The sequence below is a fragment of the Pungitius pungitius genome, chromosome 2, assembly GCF_949316345.1.
Source record: "Pungitius pungitius chromosome 2, fPunPun2.1, whole genome shotgun sequence".
In the NCBI taxonomy this organism is placed as follows: domain Eukaryota; kingdom Metazoa; phylum Chordata; class Actinopteri; order Perciformes; family Gasterosteidae; genus Pungitius; species Pungitius pungitius.
Window position 1 is genome coordinate 31263913 of NC_084901.1, and position 22009 is coordinate 31285921.

Below are 22009 nucleotides of genomic sequence, written 5' to 3' on the forward strand. Positions count from 1 at the left end.
CCTGTTTGGACACAAAATCTCAACTAAGCCAAGGAATATGGCTCAGAAACAGAAACAAAGAATAAATTGGGAATTTAACTTTTCTGGCATACTGTTACAATACTTTATTACATATAAACACACACCACACATGTTTGAAGATCCATTTAAATGCCTAGCTTTTGGTTTTGGTTTCATAAACAACTTTAAACGTCAGTACTCTACGTAATGTAATTACCATTTTGAAACGACCTAAATATATGTGTTCTTGTTACTTTTTTACATTTACAGTGTTACCAATATTGACCAAAACAATCACTCCATGCATCACCAGCATGGATAGATACAACAAGCTACCAAAACAAAAACCAAATATTGATTTGCTAGTTAAGGTTGTAGGAGCCATATTGAGCTACTGTATATTCATGTTTCTTTCCTCAAATAGTAGTGTGGGTGTGTGTGTGTGTGGTGTGTGGGTGTGTGTTGGACTACTTTTTTGCAACCAGGGCCAATGGCATCATCTATTATATTAGGATTTTTACACTGGAGCTATTGTAGTTTTTTAATGTTGTTGTTTTATGAATCATCAAAGTGTTGTTTGTTTATAAATGTGTTTATTTGTATGAACCCCGATGGATCCGTGGGATTGCAGGGGGTCTCTAGAATCCAGTTGAATCCTTCCTTAGGGAAATGGTTTTTCTCTTTATTATATATATATTTTAAAGACAATTCAGAAACGTGTTACCTATTTAAACTGCTCGTGTACTCAGCAGAGCGCTAATCAGGAACTACAACTCCAGCGCTGCTTCACGCGGACCCGATGACGTTGCACGGTGATTTCCCGCAGTAACCTTTTCCTGCCTGTTGGTGCGTTTGCGCCTACTGTCTTGAACGAGAGGTGAAGAAGAGTTTACTTTACAGAGTTCAGGGTTTGGTTGCGGCGTTCGTGTGGAGTTAAGGGTTTTGTCGAGGCAGAAAGCCCATTTCACGAAGCCGAGATGCTGAACATGTGGAAGGTCAGGGAGTTGGTTGACAAAGCGTAAGTATCTTCCCAACTACGTTGGGTCTATGTCGTGTTGTGTGTTCCTGTAGTTTACCTGTTCTAAGAGACACGTACCCAAAACTTTGACGTCACTCGAACAAGTTAGCTAGCATGTATGCTACTAGCAAGTGAATGAGTTAGCTAGCTGACATTGACAAATTATATTTGTCCTGAGTACGGTTGTACTTTCTTGTGTCGTTTTTCTTTGTCTTCCGGTCAATGTGGATGTCATTTGAGCTGTTACGAGGTCACTTTTTTTTGTTTACCCATTTTGACCGACAGTGAAAGCTAACTGACTTAGCCGACAAGCTAGCTAATTATCTAGCCCGCTGGCTAGGTGGCTAACCCACCAGGCTAGCCAGTAAAGCTAGTTTGACAGCTCCCCGGCTGAGTTAGTCAGCGAGCACTTTGGATGGAGTTTACGTTTAACGTTTAAAAGTTAATACGCACAATCGTGTCGTCTGGAAACATCTTTAAAGCTGCTTTGAGTACAGACATGCGTTACTCTCTGACATGAATGTTATGACACTTGTAGCCAAGTCAACGCGATACTTACGTTTATGTTACAGTAGCAATAACTTTCTGCTGATTAAGTCACTTGTTAAACTCGCCACATGGCTAGTTTAATACTGTTATCCGCCAAAGCTTTGTTATTTACCCTACAACGCTCCTCTAGCGGAACTAGCAAAACAACTTTAGAACTCAATATGTCCAACATATATGCTCTTAGTTCACACGAGTTTACAGCTTTTGCGATTTCTAAACACAACTGATACAACAACTAACTATGCTATGTCCAATCCTAACTCTCGTGTTGTTAAGCGTGAAAACGGCTGGAGCATTTATTAATGAGTGACCAGTGATCCTGCAGTGTTTTGCAACTTTTTGGTGCATGTCCAAATTCTAACATAACGTTAAGTGCTACGACTTGATGATCGAAGACCAACACGGCAGTTGTGGTTCCTGATCGTAATTAAGATGGAGTTCGTCAGGCAACATAGAAAGACTGTGACGGCACTGTCACAACGACGTACACTGTGAATCCTCAGAGCTTGTGCACTTGTAATGAATCATATTTTGATGGCCTTGACGGGCCGAGCCTGCATGGATAACAGAAGTACTGTAGCACCTGCAAGTATATGGCAGCCAAGCCTGAACTTGGGCAATACCTTGTCTTTTGTTCTTCTTTGAACTCTGGTTTACTTTTAGTTTCTGAATAAACCTAAGCATGCTCTCCTGCCCCACAGAGTACAATTACACACCTCTTTATTATATTGAACAAAATTTCTGGCCTTTCAAAGTTTGAACTGCTAATATTGCAGACCCAGGAAGTCATAGGGGTGTCGTTGAGTCCGCCCAAGAAGGCATTCCTGCTGAACACCCTGGTCTCCCTGGAGTGTGACCTCGTGGAACTGGAGTTACTGGAAGAGGCACAGAATGGGAGCAAGTTTCTTTTTTTTTTCTTTTTTATCAAAGGATAAAAAAAGCCTTAATTTGTGTAACATTTAGGAACTGTCCTTTTCTTAGTTTTTTTCTCAAATTCTAGATTATTTTCATCCAGTGTCACCAAGCTGTGAGTCATTTGCACTATTAGTGTGGCATCCTGCAACCTGTTGCATGGTTGTGGTGAGGTTTTCTCTGAGGCGGGACATGCAAGCAAAGGTCTTTATCCTGCTAGTAGGTGTTGAAATGAATCAAAGCAACAATTAAAAAAAAGAAAAAGCTTTCATTGGATTAATAAGTAACACCAAGATTTTTTTGTTGTTGTTGTAAATTTACATACAGCCCTCCAGCACGGAAATTGGTGTGATGTTGTGTCACAACTTTCATGTTATCTGGCTGATATCTAGGACAGCGCCCACAACTAGGAGATTAGAAGTTGTGTTACTATATCATATCTTCTTGCATTTTTCCTGCCATTCATGCAAACACGTAGCTTTGCACAGTAACCGTCTGTAACAGAGCTAGCGAGACCATTGATACATGAAGTAAGTAGCATAGCACACCATGTAATCAGAAAGACTCCTCAACTAAATGGAAACCGAACAACACGATTTACACTAAAACACAGATAAAGTCCTGCCAGCACTGAAGCGTGTAATATGAAGGACAATGGTTAAAATTAAGTTTGATACCAAATCATACTTTCATGTCTCTCCTAGATGTCCCTCTTCAATAAAGGTATTTTAAAATATTGTCTTCATGATAGTCTAAAAACACCTAGCACGGTTATGTTAATTAATTTTGTTGTTGTAAACATCATTTTGTAATTGAGGGCACGTCGTCAGCTTGGTAACCATACCCTGATTCTTGCAGTATTATACAACGCTTCTCTAAAACCACAGAGAGGCTGTTTATCTCCACCCATCAATTCAATGCTACTCTCAGGCCCTGTACATTATACCGCTGACGTGGCCATAGTGAGAAAGGAGGGATAAAATGGTTTTACTCGCAATGATTTGAATTTAAGCTGCAACAGTGTTTACAAAATAATTTGGTAGATTTTATGTCTGTAGTCCTGTAAGAAACTATTCAGATTAAAAATAAACTTGTATAAATTGACTGCATCTTGGCCATTAGCTATGGAGACAGTTTTACCCATATGCTGCAGTCTTCGGTCAATGCATTAAACACAATGCTCCCCATGCAACTCATTTCTATCCATTCGTAACTTAAAAAGATCAAATAACATATATATTTACTCTTTGACAAATCAAAAAAAGTCCAATAGAGATTCAGAACCTCTACAAAGGCATCCTTGTCTAGCCTAATAAAAAGCTGATATGTAAAGAACAATTCAGCACATCCCACATCATTAGTCTTTCTCAAATACTCTGCCTGTGAAATCCTTTGTTCTTCACCTTTCATGACGGAGCTCCTGTACAGACTGGACATTTGTTTCCTTTATTCTAATAAATGTTGGTTATGAAAGCAATAGAAGACTACTAGACCTATTATCAGATGCTTGTGTTTTTGTTATATAAACACAAGCATTTGCTGACAGGCTGCCAAACCCTCCATGTTTGTTGAGTACACCATTAAGAATGCTCTCTATTTAGCTATCTCTATTTATCTGATATTACTAGTGAGTCACCATTTATAGTGTCAGTTTCCTCCTATTTAAGTTCCCCTTTCATTTCCTACTTACTTAGAATGTCCACAGGCAAACGCTCCCACACCGAACAGAGCCCTGTTTTACTGTTCCAATATTTATGTATTTACTTTAACAATAGTATCTGCTTCTTTAGCCCTAAACAATGTTGTGTTTTTGATTTGAGCCTCTAAAAAGACAGGTCTAGGGCCGTGGCTCAAATAAGAACCTTTCACCTACTGTTGTCCATGTTGCGGTTAAGTAGCATTACACTTATTTTACACTGAAAGGAGAACAGCCATGCATCATTTTAAACATGTGCATGATCATCGACGTAACGCTTCTTTCTTGTACTGCACAGAACCAACGTGGTGATGAACTACTCGGAGGTGGAGTCCAAAGTCAGAGAGGCCACCAATGACGACCCGTGGGGACCGTCGGGACAACTGATGAGTGAAATCTCCAGGTGAGGACGGCCCGTAGTGGTGTACGATATGTCCTGCTGAAAAGCCCCACGGTTATCTGTTCATAAAATCCAAAACACAGAAATATGTTCTGTAAAGTGCCATCACCTTGAATTTGTCACCTGTGAACAGAGTTTTTTTTCTTAATTGTAATAAATGCGGAGTGACGCCGAGACCAGCAGGTGGCAGGTTCCCTTTTTGAAGGGTGCATTCCCTTTTCAGGAAGGCATGGACCGATCTCACTTGGGCATGGCATAAAAAATAGAGAGGGACATATGTTGGACTGCGCATCCTCTATAACTGCCCACTTTTCGCTCTTGGTGCTACTGTACAAGGTGTCTCCATTTAACAACAGCGAAAGTTTGTCAATACAATAACTCAATAACAGAACTCCTCTATTTTTCTTCCGGCCAGAGGCGACTGCAGCGCTGTCAGTACTACACACGAGCCTCACAAAAGGAGCAGCATTCATTCAAACTGCTGCAATCAGTGCTTTCAATCAATACCTGGGCCTTTCCGTTGTAACTGATATTTAAATCCTGATTATGGAGATGTGACGAGAGACGTGTGAAACTAGACTGACTTGTAATTGTTAATACGTACTGAAGCAGAATTCTTTTTAATTGTGGATAAATACCGAAGTAGAAAACTAATCGGGTTAAACACTGAGAACAACTCTTTGCCCACATTCATTCAGAAAAGTCCGTATTGGTAGATTACAAACAACAACAACTCGAGCTTTTGACAGTGTTTTTATTCTTGTCAAACATTAATAGCTGTCACTTTTAGTTCTACCCCGCTCCTAAAATGCTTAGTTTAGTTCCTTAGGCCGTCTTCCTTCAAATGCTAAACAGTCTTAACCATTCAAACTGTTTGTCATGCATTTTCACTAAAAGTACAATGTCTCCCTCCTTGTCTTTTGTCTTTCAATGTTTCTGTAATCAGAGCCACCTTCATGTATGAGCAGTTCCCAGAGGTGATGAATATGCTGTGGACCCGCATGCTGAGGGACAACAAGAAGAACTGGCGGAGAGTCTACAAGGTTTGCCCCAGCATGTTGCGACATCCCACAAACAGACATGCGCGTTTGTGACTCAGGCCTGGAGGGGGCCGGTGATACTGTTGTGTTTGACCTAAAGCTTTGGACCAGAGTTACAACAGAGTCGTCTGTTGACTTTAAAGTCAAATGTTTCTTCTTATTACTTCCAGGCAGGAATAATGTCTTTCTAAAAATTCCCGACTTAAATAGTGACGGCTGACGCTTCATAGTTAAACATGCTATGAATTTAGGGTTGTGATAAAATGAAAAATGATCATAACTGAATCATTTCTAAGGCCTGAGTTGACACTGTCTGTTTCTCAGTCCCTGCTGCTGCTGGCCCATCTCATCAGGAATGGATCAGAGAGGGTTGTTACCAGTACCAGAGAACACCTGTATGACCTTAGATCGTTAGAAAGCTACCACTTCGTAGGTAAGGTATCATTCTGTGTTGCTTCTCATTTATATAACATCATTTTCTGTTCATGTTGGATGAGTACTACGCAAAAATATTTGCTCTGCATAAAAAAAACTGATTCTTTGTTTTCTAGAGTTTAGTGTTCGTTAACAATAGCTTCTGTGTGAGCTTTAATCGATGGATAGAGGCCTTAAGCACTGCTTAGTCCACAAACCTCTTAAACACACACACACACACACACACCCTTAAAGCTGCTTTCACTCTTCCCCCATTTGTGTATTTGAGGACATTAAATACGGTTATTACTCTGTGGTTGGAATACTTGGAAACGTGCTCACAAATTGTTTCTCATTTTTTCAATTATATTGTTCTCAATGTTTATGTGTCTCTAGATGAGAATGGGAAGGACCAAGGTGTGAATGTGCGTCAGAAGGTAAAGGAGCTGGTGGATTTTGCCCAGGATGACGACAGGCTAAGGGAAGAACGGAAAAAGTCAAAGAAGAACCGAGACAAATACATCGGGGTGTCCTCAGACAGCATGGGATACCGAGGTTACTGTAAGTTTTCAGTCGCGTAATGGAAGCGGACCTATGATCAACAACACGTCATATCCTGTCTCTTTTTCTGCTTCTGCTTCGATCTCCTATTTGATTGCCGTCGCTCCAGCGGGGGACAAGTACGACTCCAGCGACCGGGGAAAGTGGGATGACGACTGGGAGAGGAATAAAGGACAGTTCCCCTTCAGCGAGAAACTGGGGGAGATCAGCGACAAAATCGGCAGCACCATCGACGACACCATAAACAGATTTAGGAAGAATCAAAGGGACGACTCGCCAGATCGATTTAGGTGGGAGACGACTAGATTATCTGAACTAGATTTGTGGAGCTGAGGCACAAACCATGTTCCCAATATAGTCAACTTGGTTTTACTCTCAATCTGTTTTCTAAGCACTGCTTTCAATGGAACTTTATTTTCATATTTGAGAAACAAGTAAAAACCAAATGCATTGTTAATATACCCTTGAATTAGAGCGTAAAAAATAATTAATATCGATAAAGACTGGAATAAAGTTACTGATAAAAGATTTACATGACATAACTGTGGCCTCCTCCAGGACACTGTTTGCATCTTGGCTCTTTTGGTTCCTTTTATGGAGAAAAAAAACAATCTGTATCCCAACCTTTTAAACGTTGTTGTTTCTATAGTGACAACGAGGAGGACAGGGGCCGCTCGTCTCACAATGGCCAGTCAGGAAAAGACTTCAAAGACGAAGAGGAGACTGTTACCACCAAGAGCGTACACATCGTCCAAGCAACGGAGACTACAGCCACACGGAAGAGGGGGGTCCCGTCTAAGGTAGTGGACCTGGGAGCCGCAGCCCACTACGTGGGAGATAAGAGCCCGAGTACTACCGCCAAACAGGTAGCCAGAGTACAAGACAACACAAATGATGGAACTTTTAATATGTACGCATTTTTGCATGGACACTGATGTCTTTGTTAATGTTCCTCATTGCAGCCAGATGCACCCCAGCCCTCCAGCACCACCCTCGCTGACCTATTTATGGTGGACTCCACACCGAGCCAGCCGGCTCCCGCAGGTACGACGCCACTAACTTCCAGCAACACCCGGGCTTTTTGTGAAATGCGCTTGCTATTTCGGTCTCACCAGAGAAGATTTAGATCAATTCCTATGCTGAAACCAAAAAATTGATACCAGACGTTGTTGTTCAGAATCATTTAGTACCTCAGGGAAACTGCTGTTTCAAAAGCAGAACTACACCGCTTCGCCAGCCCCAAATATTTTATTTCATTCTTGGCACACAAGCTAAACGCCAGGAATAAATGAATCCGGGGAATAAGCTTTTCATCTAGTAAAACAAAGTACTAGGTACTAGGGGGGAGACCCTTCGCGGACTGCAGGACTACACGCAGTGACAGTGGCCAGCTGCTGACGCCAGCTCAACATTTTAGGGGATAGGAGTTGATGTATAGGAACTAAGTGCAGCAGATGTTTTTGGAGGAGTCCCTAGTGAATGGGGAGGGCGGGCGCACTGCACAGATGTTTGGCCCTTTCCACCTATTCCCCCCCCCCCTGCCCTTCTGACACTGAAGGCATGCTAACTAGGGTAGAATGACACCTGGAGCTCACTTGTTTAAAATGGATGTGTTTGTGTCTATTTCCCAATGCAGACCTGATCAGTGGATTTGCTGACTTCTCCTCACCTGCTGCGGTCGGCATCTCCTCCCCATCGGGTGGGTTTCTAGACTTTTTTTTTTTTTTGTGTGTGTTGGTGCGTGCATGTGTGTGCTGTTGCAGCCATACTGCTAGAATATTCAGAGAGAAGACGTGGCCATATGGAGCCTGCTACCTGCTCTGCATAACAAGAACAGACACACATCAACTCGTGTTATGGATGACAAGGAGACGGGGACGGCAGCAGGAGTTGGTGGGGGTGGTGGGAGCTGAAACGGAGATTGAGTGGAGGGATAGAGACAAACAAGCGGGGCCAGTTCAATGAAAATTTAAAACGTGGCACCAGTGGTCACCGAGAATGCCCTCGATGGAGCAAGACTTACGAAAGACTCAGTTGTGTGTTCCTTATTGATATGACTGCTCTAAATGCTTCGGTGGCTTTTGTTTGGGGCGTCTTGCAATTATTTACGCATTTCATGAAGAAAAAAAGTTTAGATGGCAAATATAGACGTTTGTGCAACTGTCTTTATTATTTTGTCTCGTTGTCTTGTTTCTAGCAGCACCTTCCTCCGGCAGCAACGGAGAGTTTGGAGACTGGAACGCCTTCCCCGGAGGTCAGATACCAGTCTCTGCTCAGGCCGTTGACCCCAGCGGAACTGACCTCTTCGGAGCTATGGCGACTCCGGCCGCCACCCCAGCTTCAGGCTCTGGTCCGGCCTCAGCAGACCTGTTTGACTTGATGGGCCCGACCCAGTCCTTCAACTCCTCCCAGAGCCTCAACTTAAGCATGAGCAGCACACAGAGCATGAGCGCCACAGTGCTGCCCCAGTCTAGGTCCCAGGTACGCATGGTTGCACTCGTACACACGCGTCACGCACACACATCCTTTTTTAAATAATTGATATACATATCATTACAAGACTCATGAAGGGTGCTTAAATTATACAGGTGAAAACAAAGTATACACAGGAAAATAACGACACACTTTATTATTTCAGTTTTTATGAATGCAGAGCTAGACTGATGCATTTTGGGATCATGTTTTTTTAATCACAGTTGGGTTGTGTATGTTTTAGATAGTAAAGATACAGGATATAATGTTGATTTGAAAAACACTCACTGTTATAAAGATAGCTTTAAATCCTTATCCAACCACAAAAATGACTAGATAACTTAATACATATTGTACTGTTATCCATTTCCGATATCTTTTTGGGGCATATCTGTGGCACTGAACTCGCCGGCAGCTCATTTAAATTCATTAATTGATATTTGATAATCTTCTGACATGTGCTGTTGTTGTTGTTTTGTCCACGGCCATCAACTATGCGTGCTGTGAGTTATATATTACGCCACAGACAAAGGCATTGTATGAAGTAGGAATCAAATTGGCCCCTAACAATCCGAGAAATCATGTATTTAAAGTAGCGTTCCAGTGGAAATATTAAATCAATTCGTAACATTTACTCTGTTGCCACGGACGTGAACCACATTAGTCTGCATGTGTATTATAATAAAGACGTACCTTGTTTGACTGAAAGATGGAGGACAAGCATGATGGCAGAGGGTTAACGCGCAGCTTCACCAGATGCTCATCTCCCCCAGAGACCGCCCACTAACCGCCCACTCCTCCTGTTACTGACACACGGAATGAGAAAAATCAATTTTGACTTACAAAAACATTAAAAGCCCAAAGAGAGCCTGTGGATGTCGACTGTATTTCTATGTTAAAAGGTTGTTGACCTAAAAAAAAAAAAAAAAGTTCATTGTTTTACTAAGTAGACGCCCACCACTCCATTCTCCTGTAGTAAATTTAGATGATGTGTTTCTCTCTTCTTTCCCAGCCGCTACCAAACATGGGCGGTCCTCTTCAACCACAGTCTGTCCTGCCTATGCAGCAGGGAATGGCCTCTCAAGGGCCCGGAGCCAAAGCAGCCCTCCCTGCCACCTGGTCCGACCCCTCAGTCAACATCAGCCTGGACTTCCTGGGCCCAGGCGCGCACCCACCCAAGCAAAGCCAGCCCACCCTCAACACCCTCCAGCACGGTGAGGCGGGCGGTAGATCTCCAACCAGGCGGTCACCCCGATAGTCTAATGAGATGCGAAGAAGCTGCTCCTCGTATTAATTGCGTTTTGTTTTGTCATTTCCAGGCAATCAGACCCCGGCCAACATGCTCTGCCCGGGATTCTCCGGCATGAGCATCGGAAGCACAACAGTCAGAGCGCCTGTGAATCCTATGATGCACCCTGCTGGCATGGGAATGGGCATGGCAACCAACCAGGCCGTGATGGGGATGGGCATGAACATGGGGATGCCACAAGGAGGTATGGCCATGGGGATGCCCAGTGCTATGGGGATGAACCCCGCAATGGTCCAACAGCCCAAACACGACGCCTTCGCTGACTTCGGCAACTTTGGAAAGTGACAGAACTGGAGAGAAAAGCTCCTGTGGGGTGTCTCTTCCCCCCCCCCCCCCTCCCCCGTCCAATGGTAAAGGATTGTTATGAGCTGCAAACAAAGAGTACTTGAATAATGTCAACTATCACAATACCAATACCAAGCAATCTCCTCATTATTTTTATTTTTTTTTAGAAATGCTGTGTAGTGATATGGATCTAAATGAACGTGTTTGTGTGGTGTTTGAACCAATGATCTGTCTGGTCTTGGGTGGGAGTCAAGAGACACACACACACACACACACAGTGTGCCTTGTTGGTTACCTAAGTCACTGAGATAAGGCAGAATGTGCCAGAATGTCAGGGGGATTTGCTTTATAACCTCAATCAAGTAAAATGACCAGAATAGCAAAACAAAATCAGTAGCTGCATAATTATTTTTCAGAAACTTTACAAAATGTTTTGTTTTGAATAACATGATCAGCCATTTTAACTTTCTAATGTACATTTACGAATCTCAAGTTGCCTCTTTTTATGTCACTGCTCTTCCTTTGACCTGTAAATAGAAATCTGGAGCCCTTACAAATGACTTATGAAGTTCCTTTAAGAGTGGCGGTGTGAGGAGTTGTATCATTAATATGAATCCAAACCATCACAAAGCACATTGACACCTTGTCTTTGTATATAAGCGTCCACGTGCTCCACATGTGGACTGTTGGTAAAGGAGTGTTTGGATAGAAGGTTGGCAATTTAATGCGAGGACTTTCTCCTTGAGCAGACCCTCATTTTTTCTTATTGCTCTCTATATATATATATATATATATATATATCTATACATTTTACTTATGAAGACTATTCTAATCCGTTTGCATCCAAATGAGATAATCAGTAGGTAGAAAAAGCCTCATACAGGGGCTGTGGGTTCTTAATTTGAGATCAGAGTGCCTGAAAGACTTTAGCCTTTTTTTTTCTTCAGTTAACCCCTTTCGAAGGGGGACAGTGTTCAGGACCGCAGGCAGATCGCAGCTTCTGTACTGTGTACAAACATCTGTGTTCGTACGAAAGCCTCGAGGCCACGTGCCCTTTGTACACATGCAATCACACGTCATCGTTTTGTTCGTCTCATGCACACTTTAGTGGTTCCATTTCATTCACGTCAGTGAGAACTTTAGAGCTCCAAGGAAAAAGTTAAATGGGCGTCTCAGGTGTGCGGACAGTTACTGGGTTTCAGCCACCCACTCGTCCATGTGTTAAACATCCACCGGGAGAGGGGGGGGTCAGCTCGGCAAAATGTCTGTTTATGTTGCACATCAGAATATCAAAATGATGCTTCACAATCATGAAGATTTGCGAGAGCAAGCGCCTTTTCGCAGTCGGGCGCACGCAGCACGCGGCCCCTCGGCGGTTCAAGTGCCTGCCGGTGGTTTGCCTCCTGACCCTTGTAATGAGTGATGAATAAATCCCGGCTGCCTAACCTTTTTTTTTTTTTTTAGTACGTCAACGATTAGATAAATAATTCACTGACCAGAGAAGGCGGCGGATCCTGCAGCCCCGAGAGCATTGACGCTCTTCAAGCTTTGCCCCCCCCCCCATCCATCCCTCGCCACCCCCCCTCTTTTCCCCTGGGGCTCTCGAGGCCGAGCTCACTAACACGTTGTAGCCTTGCGTCGGAGTCTGAAGCATTAAAATGACCAAAATCTGTTTGCTGTTTTTGTATCAGTAGAGGTTGTTTTATTCATTTTGTACTTCCAAGTTGTCTTGATCTTCTCTAAAATGGGATTGTTACTGAAACACTAGCGTGTGCAAATGTTAGGAGAATCCTTTGAGAAAATGAAATGTTTGCGTTGTTCCCATTTTGATTTGATTTACACATTGATTCTTCATCTACAACATTAAACCGTTGATTGAGACGTGTTAATGGTGTGTGTCATTTGCCGTGCTGTGTCATTAGCCTCATTCAAAAGAGCTTCAAGCAGCAAAAGTGGAGCCATCCCGTGCAACTTTGAAATTACATTTAGATAATGCGAGTTTCTCAACTTCTGTCTTTGAGGTAGTAAAGAGAGGTTGATGATACACGTGCACAAATTAGATCAATAAGGCAGAGTGCAAGGAGAACGAGTGTAGTCAAACAACAATAATAATGCAAATCAGCTTTTAAATTCACTACACCGAAGTGTAAGTCTTATTAAAACCAGCGCTGTGACTTTTGGAAATTAAGCATAAGAGCAGTTTTCAATTTGTGTCCTTCAATGTCATTCAGCTGATGAAATGTACAGTTTGCCCTCACTAGATGGATGACCTCATTACGGCTATAATACACGTAGTCTATTTGTGGGGCTTCTCACATTGTATCGAGGTTTGTTGGAACACACTGGTGAGACAAACACAGCTTGCATTAAACAATTGACCCCGTTTTCACTCTCTGGAGACAAAGCTCGTTAAATGGGCTACACTAATAATATATATATATATATGAAAAGTAGCGGTGTACACACACCAACTACTGCCAGAATTTGTCCCATTTATGGCATGACAATATTTAGAAAGAGGGTCAATTAAAATCTGTAATCAAATTAAGAAAAACTAAAATAAGACATTCAGACCCAGAAAGAACATTGTGTGCCGCTCATCATCCCAACGTAACCTCTGCCACTTGAAACACGCGCACACACACACACACACACACACACACAAAAACATCTTTACAACTTCCATGAGACGCAGTAAATTGTGCTTTTATGGGTAATGCGCCCATTAAAGAGTAAAAGCAATCCGAGACGTCAAGACAAATGACAGCTTTTGAGTGCCATCTGCAATCTCCAGCTTCACAAACTCAATTATTCATAATGCATTTATGAAGTCCGCTGAGACTGTGCTGTCATTCCTGTTCAAACTAACTGCAAAAGCAACATAAAGGGACAAGCTCTGTGAGATGACAATGGCCTCGCGGATGCCACTAATGCCTTCATGCTGCCACCTGCTGGCTGATAATCATAACACAGGGGCAGGTGGTTCAAAATAGATTTTCTTTAGTGGCATTTGCACAAAAAGAAGAAGAAGAAGAAACAAATGCTATTAATCCTGAGAAGCTTTTATTCCTCAAAATCCTGATCATTCTCTGATGACGCAGAGAGAAAAACCTCCATATCAACATGATATAACATTCGTTCTCCCGAATCGGACCAAATCCAATCGCCGGGCCTCTTTTTACCCGGCGCCGAAGGAGGGGCTGAAGACACCCGTCAGAGCGGCTGTGGGTTTACCAGGAGGACGTTCTCCCCCCGGATGAAAAGCTGGTTGATGTGGCGCGTGTGGACCTTTCCGTACTTCGGGGAGCCCCTCGTCGGGGCCTTCGGCGCCGCTTGGCCTTGACCCCGCTTGGTTCCAGCGGCGTCGGGCTCCTCGGGCTGCGTCCCCGCGCCCCCCCTCTGCGGCGGCTGCTGCTGCTCTTTCGCGGGAAGCGGGCGACGCCCTCTGGCCGGTTCCTCCGGCTCGCCGCCTCCCGGGTTCTCCTGGAGCTTCAGCTTCTCAAAGAGCTGCACGGGTCACAGTCGCATCGACCGGGAAAATCAAACCTCCGACTTGATGGGATTTTAAATATTTATGGTTGTCCTTTTTCACACTTCAAAACACTTCTTACCGCCGATGCCGTTCATATTAAAAAAAGGCAGCTTTTATTGTGTAGCAGCTAAACAATCATAAATGTCAAGAGTAAAACAAGAAAAGCATTTTTTAGAAAAGCATTTGGTTTTAAATATTTCAGTGGGTAACAAATCAGGAAAAGAGCAGCCACAGTGAGTTTGAGAGCTGCATGCACACGTCCGAGTTACTTAACTGTTCACTGCGTTCTTTCTTCTTCGTAAAAACACGGAGAATTCCTTCGGCTGTGATCGCAAAGTAAGTGATATTTTTCAGTCGGGAAAACTAGGGCCTACCCGTGAAATGGTGAGGGCCTTTTCGTGGTGGAAGGCCTCCCCGAGCAGAGGCTCCCTGTACGTCTCGTCCACGTCAACCATCGCCTGGTGAGGACGTCAAAAAGCAATGAGCAAACGGCGCCACGCGCTGCAAGTGACGACACGGGGGCGCGAGAGCTCACCATGTTCCAGAACTTGTCGAAGGCCACGACGAAGCCGGAGCACACTCCCCGCAGTCCCTTGAAGGTCCTGATGTGAACTTTGACCCTTATCCTCTCCTCGACGCATCTGTAAAGCTCCCCCATCGGGCTGCCTTTGCACACTGAAGACACAGGAGTTACGCAAGCTTTATAATGCACCCACAAAAACACCGAGTTGGAATCTTTCCATCGGACGATGAACAGATCATCGCTCGTTCCGGCTTGTGAGTTGAGAGGATTCGTGTTTATTTTTTCCTCTGTTTCAAATCAGCAATTTTTTTTTTGAAATATCAGCGGTTTATATAGCGGTTTTCCTTTGAATTGAAAGAAATGTATGACTGAATATTACAGGGCTATTAGACACTTCTCCTAAATATAGCGGTAGATTATGTTGTGCCGTTAGCTCATAAATAAATGAGACGTGTGAACCATGAGCGTGGGTCGTGACCTTTTACTGGCGAGGCCGCCATTGGCCCTGTGCATTGGGTGCAACTTGGCCTCCCCAACCAAAGCGGTGGGGGGGGGGGAGGGGTGTCGCAATTAGTGGAGGTAGAAGAACCTACGGGGCATCCTCGTCAGGACGTTTTTCTGGGGCTTCGTCCTCCTCCGGCTGCGCGCGCCGCCGCCGCCGCCGCCGCTGCTCTCCCCGGCCTCCGTCACCGGGTTGTTGACGATGAGCTTCTTCAGCCTCGCGATGCGCTCCGGGTCCGCGACCCCTTTCATGGCCTTGCGCCGTCTTTTCTCCACGTTCTCCGGCTTGGCTCGGCCCCGGCCGCCCTTCATGAAGCTCTCGTACGCCGCGACGTTGTTGAAGCCCTTGATGTTGGGGAAGGGAAGCGGCACGGCGGGCGAGTACAGGGCCGCGAGCGGGTCGAAGCGGTCCGAGCACACGTCGGTCCTTTTCGCGTCATCGTCCCCCGCGTCGCGCTCCGGCAGTGGCGGCGTGGTTGAAACGCTTGCTTTAGTGTCCGACTTGGCACTTTTTCTTTCCCTCTCCTCCATGTTTGAAAACGGCCGCAGACGAGCACACGGTGAGGGGAAGGAGTCCCGGGCAAATAGCTGAGGTTTCACTCCGCACTTGTGACAGGAGACCACACACGTCAGAGATACGAGGAGCCGGTTGTTGTGGAGCTTTTTAATCCTGACAGCGTTTTTGTTATACTCTGCTGTGTGTTTATTCCTGTAATCGGTTTAATAGCAATGGCCTAACCAAGTACACATCGATAAAAAAAAACACAATTCTAACGAAATTCTTCAGAAAACAGACAGGACTTTAAATGGACTACAACTTCCGTAAAGCGTGGGTCATCCTTACAAGCACGATCTTTGGTTTCCACTTTCTCTCCATAACCACAAGGTGGCGCTAAAATAATGTTTATATTGTTCTTTTCCTGTAAAAGTCCCATTGGCAGCGTCAAATCAAGAGGCGTATTCACAGCCAATCGTATCGCGGGGTTACATTTTCCGCGGCCAATAGCGACGAGGCTCCTTCCTCCTCAAACGTCTTTTCTTCTTTGATGATTTTTATATGGACTCGTGTGTCCTGATTTTAAATGGAATGGTAATATACGTGATATACAATGGGTAGATCGAAGAGCTCAAGGGGGGAAGATACGATGTTGGTCCCTGTGCCCCCTCAGTGTGACCTCTGGATCTGTGGGCATATGCACACCCGGGATATGAAAAAGAAATGTTTTGAACTTTTGTTTCTACTGACAGAGAGACCTCATCTTGAAATACAAAATGTCCTTTTAGGTGTCAATTTGATTAATTTCCTAAACCATCTCAAAAGAAAACGGTCACATTTAGCCTGAGTAGACGGTGATGGCATTTAATGAGTTTGAATGATCCCCTTCCACGTAGCAAACAAAGCAAAATCGACCTCTATTGTGGCATGAGCCTTTATACGCCAAAGATAGCAAAGCTGCAGACAAATACTTAGTGAGCTGTATAAATGGCCCCATACTAGCTCACCGTAATATATGTTTTCTCTTCTACTTTTTCCCTATAAGATTGAACAAGACAAGAAAATTGATCTACAGAGTAGTTAGGTTTAACAAACTGCTCTTTAAATAATTGGGATACTTATCTGGCTTTCAAGTCCATAGAGGAAAGAAAAAAACGTTTTTTTAATGTAGTGCAGACACAGAAAAAGATTGTGATAAGTGTGAGCGAAAAATGTTAACCATATTTGATGTATGGGTATGTATATGTATATAAATATATGTATACATGTATTTAATGAATCTAGGACCAGTAGGTGATTTGATGTGGTGTTTGTCCGGAACCTTTGTTCGGTGGTTCGCGGCTTCACTACGACATCATTCGTTGACGGACTATGTACAAATCAACGTGCGTGACCTGACAACTGTCTCAAGACAAATGTAAACATCAGTGGACGGCAGTGCTGTGTTACACCTCTAGTATATTATATAGTAGTCTTTGTGTAACTCTGGAAATATCAACGCATGAAAACAAACGTGTTTCCACGGAACGGCGTTTGGTGCTTGGTCTGCGGGGACGTGGGGCGAGCGCAACACGGGACATCCAGGTGAAAGTAAGGCTAATGACTCGCCTTAAAGGTGGTCAGAGGGACCCGTTTCTGTTGTCATCGCGTTATTAGCCCCGTTTTGAGTTGAATAGTTAAAAAAAAATTAAGAGAGCGGAAGCACAGAATTAACCTTTTAAAATGACTAAGTGCAATCCTGATACACGTAAGATTAATAAAACTAATGTGTTCGTATTCTAACGTTCCGCGCCAATAAAGAGCCAGTTTATGATTTTTGGGGTTTATTGTCGCTGTTGTCGGCCACAGCCACGCCATCCAACAACCCCGTTTTTTTTTACACACCAGTCAGAACTCAACTTCCCACAATTCCCACTTCCTGTGTTCCCCCAAATCTACACACATTACACCGAAAGGGGCGGTACCCCAACCCTGGCCTAAGTAACAGTAACAGTAAACAGAACCATATACATTTAGGAACTTTAGACACGCTACAGTATTATGCTACTTCTGAATATATTGCAATTCCCAAACATGATGCATTTTTTTTTTTACCAGTCACCATGAATTGTGTACGAAAGGAAGACCGTTATCTTGTTGCTTGGTCCTTTTAGGAGCACCCTAATGCTGACCTTAAGCTTGGGTGGACGTGTCAGGTCTTGTGTTCTCCAACCTCTGGCCCGTCTTTTTACTGCTCCCAGCAACATGGCCAAGAGCAAGTTTGAGTACGTCCGCAACTTCGAAACCGACGACACTTGTCTGAGAAACTGCTACATTGTTGTGAGGCTGGATGGCCGCAACTTTCACAAGTGAGTTTTCCTCCTGAAGCTGTGAGGACACGAATAATGTTGCAGACCAGTAAGGTGACGCATCATTCTGTCTTTCTGATTATCGGCGTGCTTTTTGTTTCAGGTTCGCAGAGAAGCACAAGTTCATGAAGCCCAATGATAACAGGGCTTTGGACCTGATGACTCGCAGTGCACGCTCCGTTATGGAGGAATTAGAGGATATTGTTATCGCTTATGGTCAAAGTGATGAGTTCAGCTTTGTTTTCAAGAGGAGCTCTTCTTGGTTTAAGAGGAGATCCAGGTACCAATTATGTTGCCACTATGTCGTCCGACATCAAACCCACTTTAGTGCTTTTAATGAACTTTCCCCCCCCCTCTTTTTTTTCTGACAGTAAGCTCATGACTCATGTGGCCTCCCAGTTCTCCTCCTCATATGTGTTTTACTGGAAGGAGTTTTTTGAAGAGCAGCCTCTCTTGTACCCCCCGGGCTTTGATGGGCGAGTGGTCCTGTATCCCAGCAACCGCAACCTCCGAGACTACCTCAGCTGGAGGCAAGCAGATTGTACGTGCACACTGTGTTCTACACAACGGTTTTACAGATCACGCATTGGATGTTCTTTAAGCAGGCAACTGCACACGTGTTTTTATGTCTTTCAGGTCACATAAATAATTTGTACAACACAGTGTTTTGGACTTTAGTACAAAAGGGAGGACTCACCACACAGCAGGCAGAAGATCGCTTAAAGGTGAGAGCGCATCACAGTCTAAAGTTAATCAATGTGTTTGTTTCTTTGAATTAGGGCTGTCAATAAAAAAAAAAATGATTGCACATTTTGAAATTCATTAAGCCTGTTTTTCTTCTAAAGACTAAATCTTAATTGTATAAACTACACACATGTGATCCTCTTGTAGCTCCACCGAGTGGAATAAGTTAAACTAGCAACTAGCCATAAATGATCCTGAGAAAACAGCAGTCATACCGCTGTGTACTCACAATTAATGTTGCTACTGACAAAATGCACAACATTTACCTTTTCATTTTTAAAAAATCTTTAAGACACATTTCAAATACTTCAAATGCTAACATTTTCCGATACGGATACACTTTTAAAGTAGTTTATTTGCAGGTGTCTTGTCTGTTCCTCTTAAAGGTCTTTACTGCCTCTGTAAGCTTTGGTTCGTATTTGTGATATTAATATATATAATTAGTTATGTTACCAAGAAGCCATGGTCCTGGATGTCAGAATGAATTTCAAGATACAGCTGTGTCTGCATGTCTTTGGTATATTGTGTGCCCATCATTTATTAATATAATATCGAAGTCTAATCTGTAAACTGTAATATCTCTCTCCAGGGAACATTAGCTGCAGACAAAAACGAGATCCTGTTCTCTGAGTTTGACATCAACTACAACACTGAGTCTGCCCTCCACAAGAAAGGCACCACTCTCATTTGGGAAAAGGTGAGCTGCTACAAAGACTGTTAATTCAGCACAGTTATTACATCAAAATGTCTCTTTTTCCATAACTGCTGTTTGAGATATTTGATTTTTAAAGTAGGATGAATGAGGGTTTGATATCCATAATGCAGCCACTTCCACCTCACTTGTCATCTACTTCCACATTAGTCAATGCCTTCTCAACAGCACATGCACAAATAGACCCCTAGTGGTGCTCAAGCTGGAGAATGAGAAAAGTGCCCGTTCTGCTGGAGCACAATTTTTTCTTCATTCATCAATATTTAATAAATAAAAATTACTCTCTCTGTCATCAATCCCCCCCAAATGTGTTATGATATGTGACGGGGCATTTATTGGAGTTCTTGTGAGAATATCGCCCCGACACACTCGCCAAGCCCCGCCCCTCCATCTTTCCTCATTCCCACATTAGCGCCGCCGAAAACATTACGTTGCAACCAACGTTTCCTAAAAAATAAACAAAAACAAACCCGGGAGTCTGGTGAGAAATATTGTGGTATGTTATTAGTGTAATGTTGCTTATGCTCCAACTCTCTCAGAAACAGTAACGATAAAGTACTGCCTCGCCTTCAAGTACCTTATTGCTTATGTACAGTATGGCCTTGTTTTGTCAGGTATTCATTTATTTATTCACTTAAATAAATTGAGTTACTATTTAAACAAAAAATATATATACGTTAAAAATATACTGTGTTTTTATTTATTTTTAATTTCATAAATAATTCGGGCAATGGGTGCCTTTTTGGGTGCCTAACGTGGTCAGTTGTTAGAATCATTGTTTTAATTATACAAGGTGCTACAGTGCTGCCTTATGTGTACGTGATAGACCAATAGTGTAAATATTATGACCGATTTGGGGCCGTTGAAATGGAGTAGTTGCACCCCCTGTCCTTCAAGTGGATTTTATATAGTACGGCCAAACCTCCTCATTCTCTTTGTCCAGCGAGACGAAACTGTCACCAAGCGCCACAAGCTACCAAGCGGAGAGGAGAAGGATGTGGCGGTGACCCGCAGCAGGAGGAGTGTGCAGGCCCACCACGGAGACATCATAGGAGAGCAGTTCTGGGAGGAGCACCCGGACATCCTGGAGGACGACAGCTGCTGACGGCTCCTGCGCTGTGTCTCCGAGCTGAGGAGAGCCGTGCAGGCAGTGGACGTGTGCTGGAGCAGCTTGATGTGGACTGATGTCGCTGAACAACTGTGTCAGACAGCACGCTAGCCATGAATGACGCGTGATGGCCCTCCAAGAGACTCAAGCCTTTAATGGTTGACTTTGTACCATTTGCTCTCCTCACAGCTGGAACATATTGTTCATTTTGGGTATTAAACTTCAGTCATCATTTAAAGTAGGTTTTCTGCTGAAAATGGATGCACTGATCCCTTTTTTGGATCTCAAATAGCCTTTTTGTTCAGCTTGTACTTATTCTGCAACCCCTACTGCAAAGAGTTCAATATCACTTTGTTTGTGGTGAGAAAGAACCAAACTGAGGCAGGAAAAACCAGAGTAAAGCTGAAACCAATACCTTGGCAGGAACAAGTGGCGTTGTCATGCAGCCAGGACACCATTTAGAGATGTGAATGAATTTGGCGGCCGGCACTGTCATCGGGGGCTAAGAATACCTCTCACACCCTGCGTGCACATACACCTCTGACATGTGCTGCGTGGCATATTTATCATTGCACTCATAAATGGCCAGCTCAGTATGAATGGCAGCTGGAAGCCTGAAGCACTGTATTTTGATACTGTGTAGTAAGCTCGGTTACCTTCAGGTATTACAGTTGTATTTTTGGTCTCCTGGTCATGTTGATTAAAAAACTGTAGCTACTGTACTTAATGAAACCAGGATCCAACTCACAAAGCTCTCCAGCAAATTCTCTCCCTAGAGACCTCTTTAATGAGCAATTGGGAACTGCATTTAAATGAACTTAAAGTGTACAAAAACGTTGTGATTCTTTTCTTAATGGCATTAACTGAAACCTGTGGTCGATTCACTTGGACCAGTGCCAACACATACACTCACTGGACAAATGGCCTCACAGTAGGGAAGCTATCTAAAGTAACCACAACATGTGGAGGCAAGGGGTGCAGTTATTTAAAGGTGGCACGTGGGCCTAAGCCCAATCCCGTTGGGGTACTGGTCGGTTAAAAAAAAAAAAAAAAAAACTAGGAAAGACACAACCTTAAGAGAAATTGTCCTTAAATATCATTGAATCATTCAAATGTTTGTTGTACGTCCTGATTCGTAGCGTAGTCAGCTGCTTTGATTTGATGTTGTTCAGACTGCAAATACGAGTAGCGGGTGGGGGGGAAACGTTAATGTCGGCCGAGATGACAGCCGCCCCCCCCAAACAAGAACCACAGAACAAGTAATTCCAGCATTGCTGCGAGGTCACTATCATACGAGTAATGGTGTATTTTTCAATATCGACCGATCAGAAAGGACTATCTCGCCTCACCTCGGCTCGCGAGCGCAGGCGTCCCTCTCCTGGCGCGCGC

At 43.7% G+C, this 22009-nt stretch overlaps 3 protein-coding genes across 9 annotated transcripts; 2 read left to right on the plus strand and 1 right to left on the minus strand.

The window, feature by feature from the left end:
- The first annotated feature begins 807 nt into the window (after window positions 1-807).
- Window positions 808-12541, plus strand: clint1a (clathrin interactor 1a). Of its 2 annotated transcripts, none has more exons than XM_037460459.2 (12): window positions 808-1018; window positions 4474-4578; window positions 5522-5618; window positions 5940-6048; window positions 6426-6590; window positions 6700-6880; window positions 7240-7456; window positions 7553-7634; window positions 8227-8289; window positions 8788-9071; window positions 10075-10276; window positions 10382-12541. In XM_037460459.2, the coding sequence occupies exons 1-12, from the start codon at window positions 978-980 to the stop codon at window positions 10654-10656; spliced, it is 1821 nt and encodes a 606-aa protein (XP_037316356.2). In that variant the 5' UTR covers window positions 808-977; the 3' UTR covers window positions 10657-12541. The 2 variants fall into 2 exon arrangements, with proteins under 2 accessions (XP_037316356.2, XP_037316357.2); XM_037460460.2 differs by having other exon boundaries at window positions 8791-9071.
- Window positions 12542-13645: 1104 nt separating this feature from the next.
- Window positions 13646-15989, minus strand: lsm11 (LSM11, U7 small nuclear RNA associated). Its single transcript, XM_037460466.2, has 4 exons — window positions 15305-15989; window positions 14724-14863; window positions 14563-14646; window positions 13646-14163 (listed from the first exon to the last, which is right to left on the minus strand). Exons 1-4 carry the CDS (start codon window positions 15741-15743, stop codon window positions 13870-13872), a joined length of 957 nt encoding a protein of 318 aa, XP_037316363.2. The 5' UTR covers window positions 15744-15989; the 3' UTR covers window positions 13646-13869.
- thg1l (tRNA-histidine guanylyltransferase 1-like) lies at window positions 14856-21785 on the plus strand. Of its 6 annotated transcripts, none has more exons than XM_037460463.2 (7): window positions 14856-14965; window positions 17862-18056; window positions 18160-18336; window positions 18428-18597; window positions 18693-18781; window positions 19390-19497; window positions 20456-21674. In XM_037460463.2, the coding sequence occupies exons 1-7, from the start codon at window positions 14895-14897 to the stop codon at window positions 20615-20617; spliced, it is 972 nt and encodes a 323-aa protein (XP_037316360.2). In that variant the 5' UTR covers window positions 14856-14894; the 3' UTR covers window positions 20618-21674. The 6 variants fall into 6 exon arrangements, with proteins under 6 accessions (XP_037316360.2, XP_062416765.1, XP_062416766.1 ...); XM_062560781.1 differs by lacking the exon at window positions 14856-14965 and adding an exon at window positions 17038-17292 and having other exon boundaries at window positions 17949-18056; XM_062560782.1 differs by lacking the exon at window positions 14856-14965 and adding an exon at window positions 17038-17298 and having other exon boundaries at window positions 17949-18056; window positions 20456-21673.
- Window positions 21786-22009: the final 224 nt, after the last annotated feature.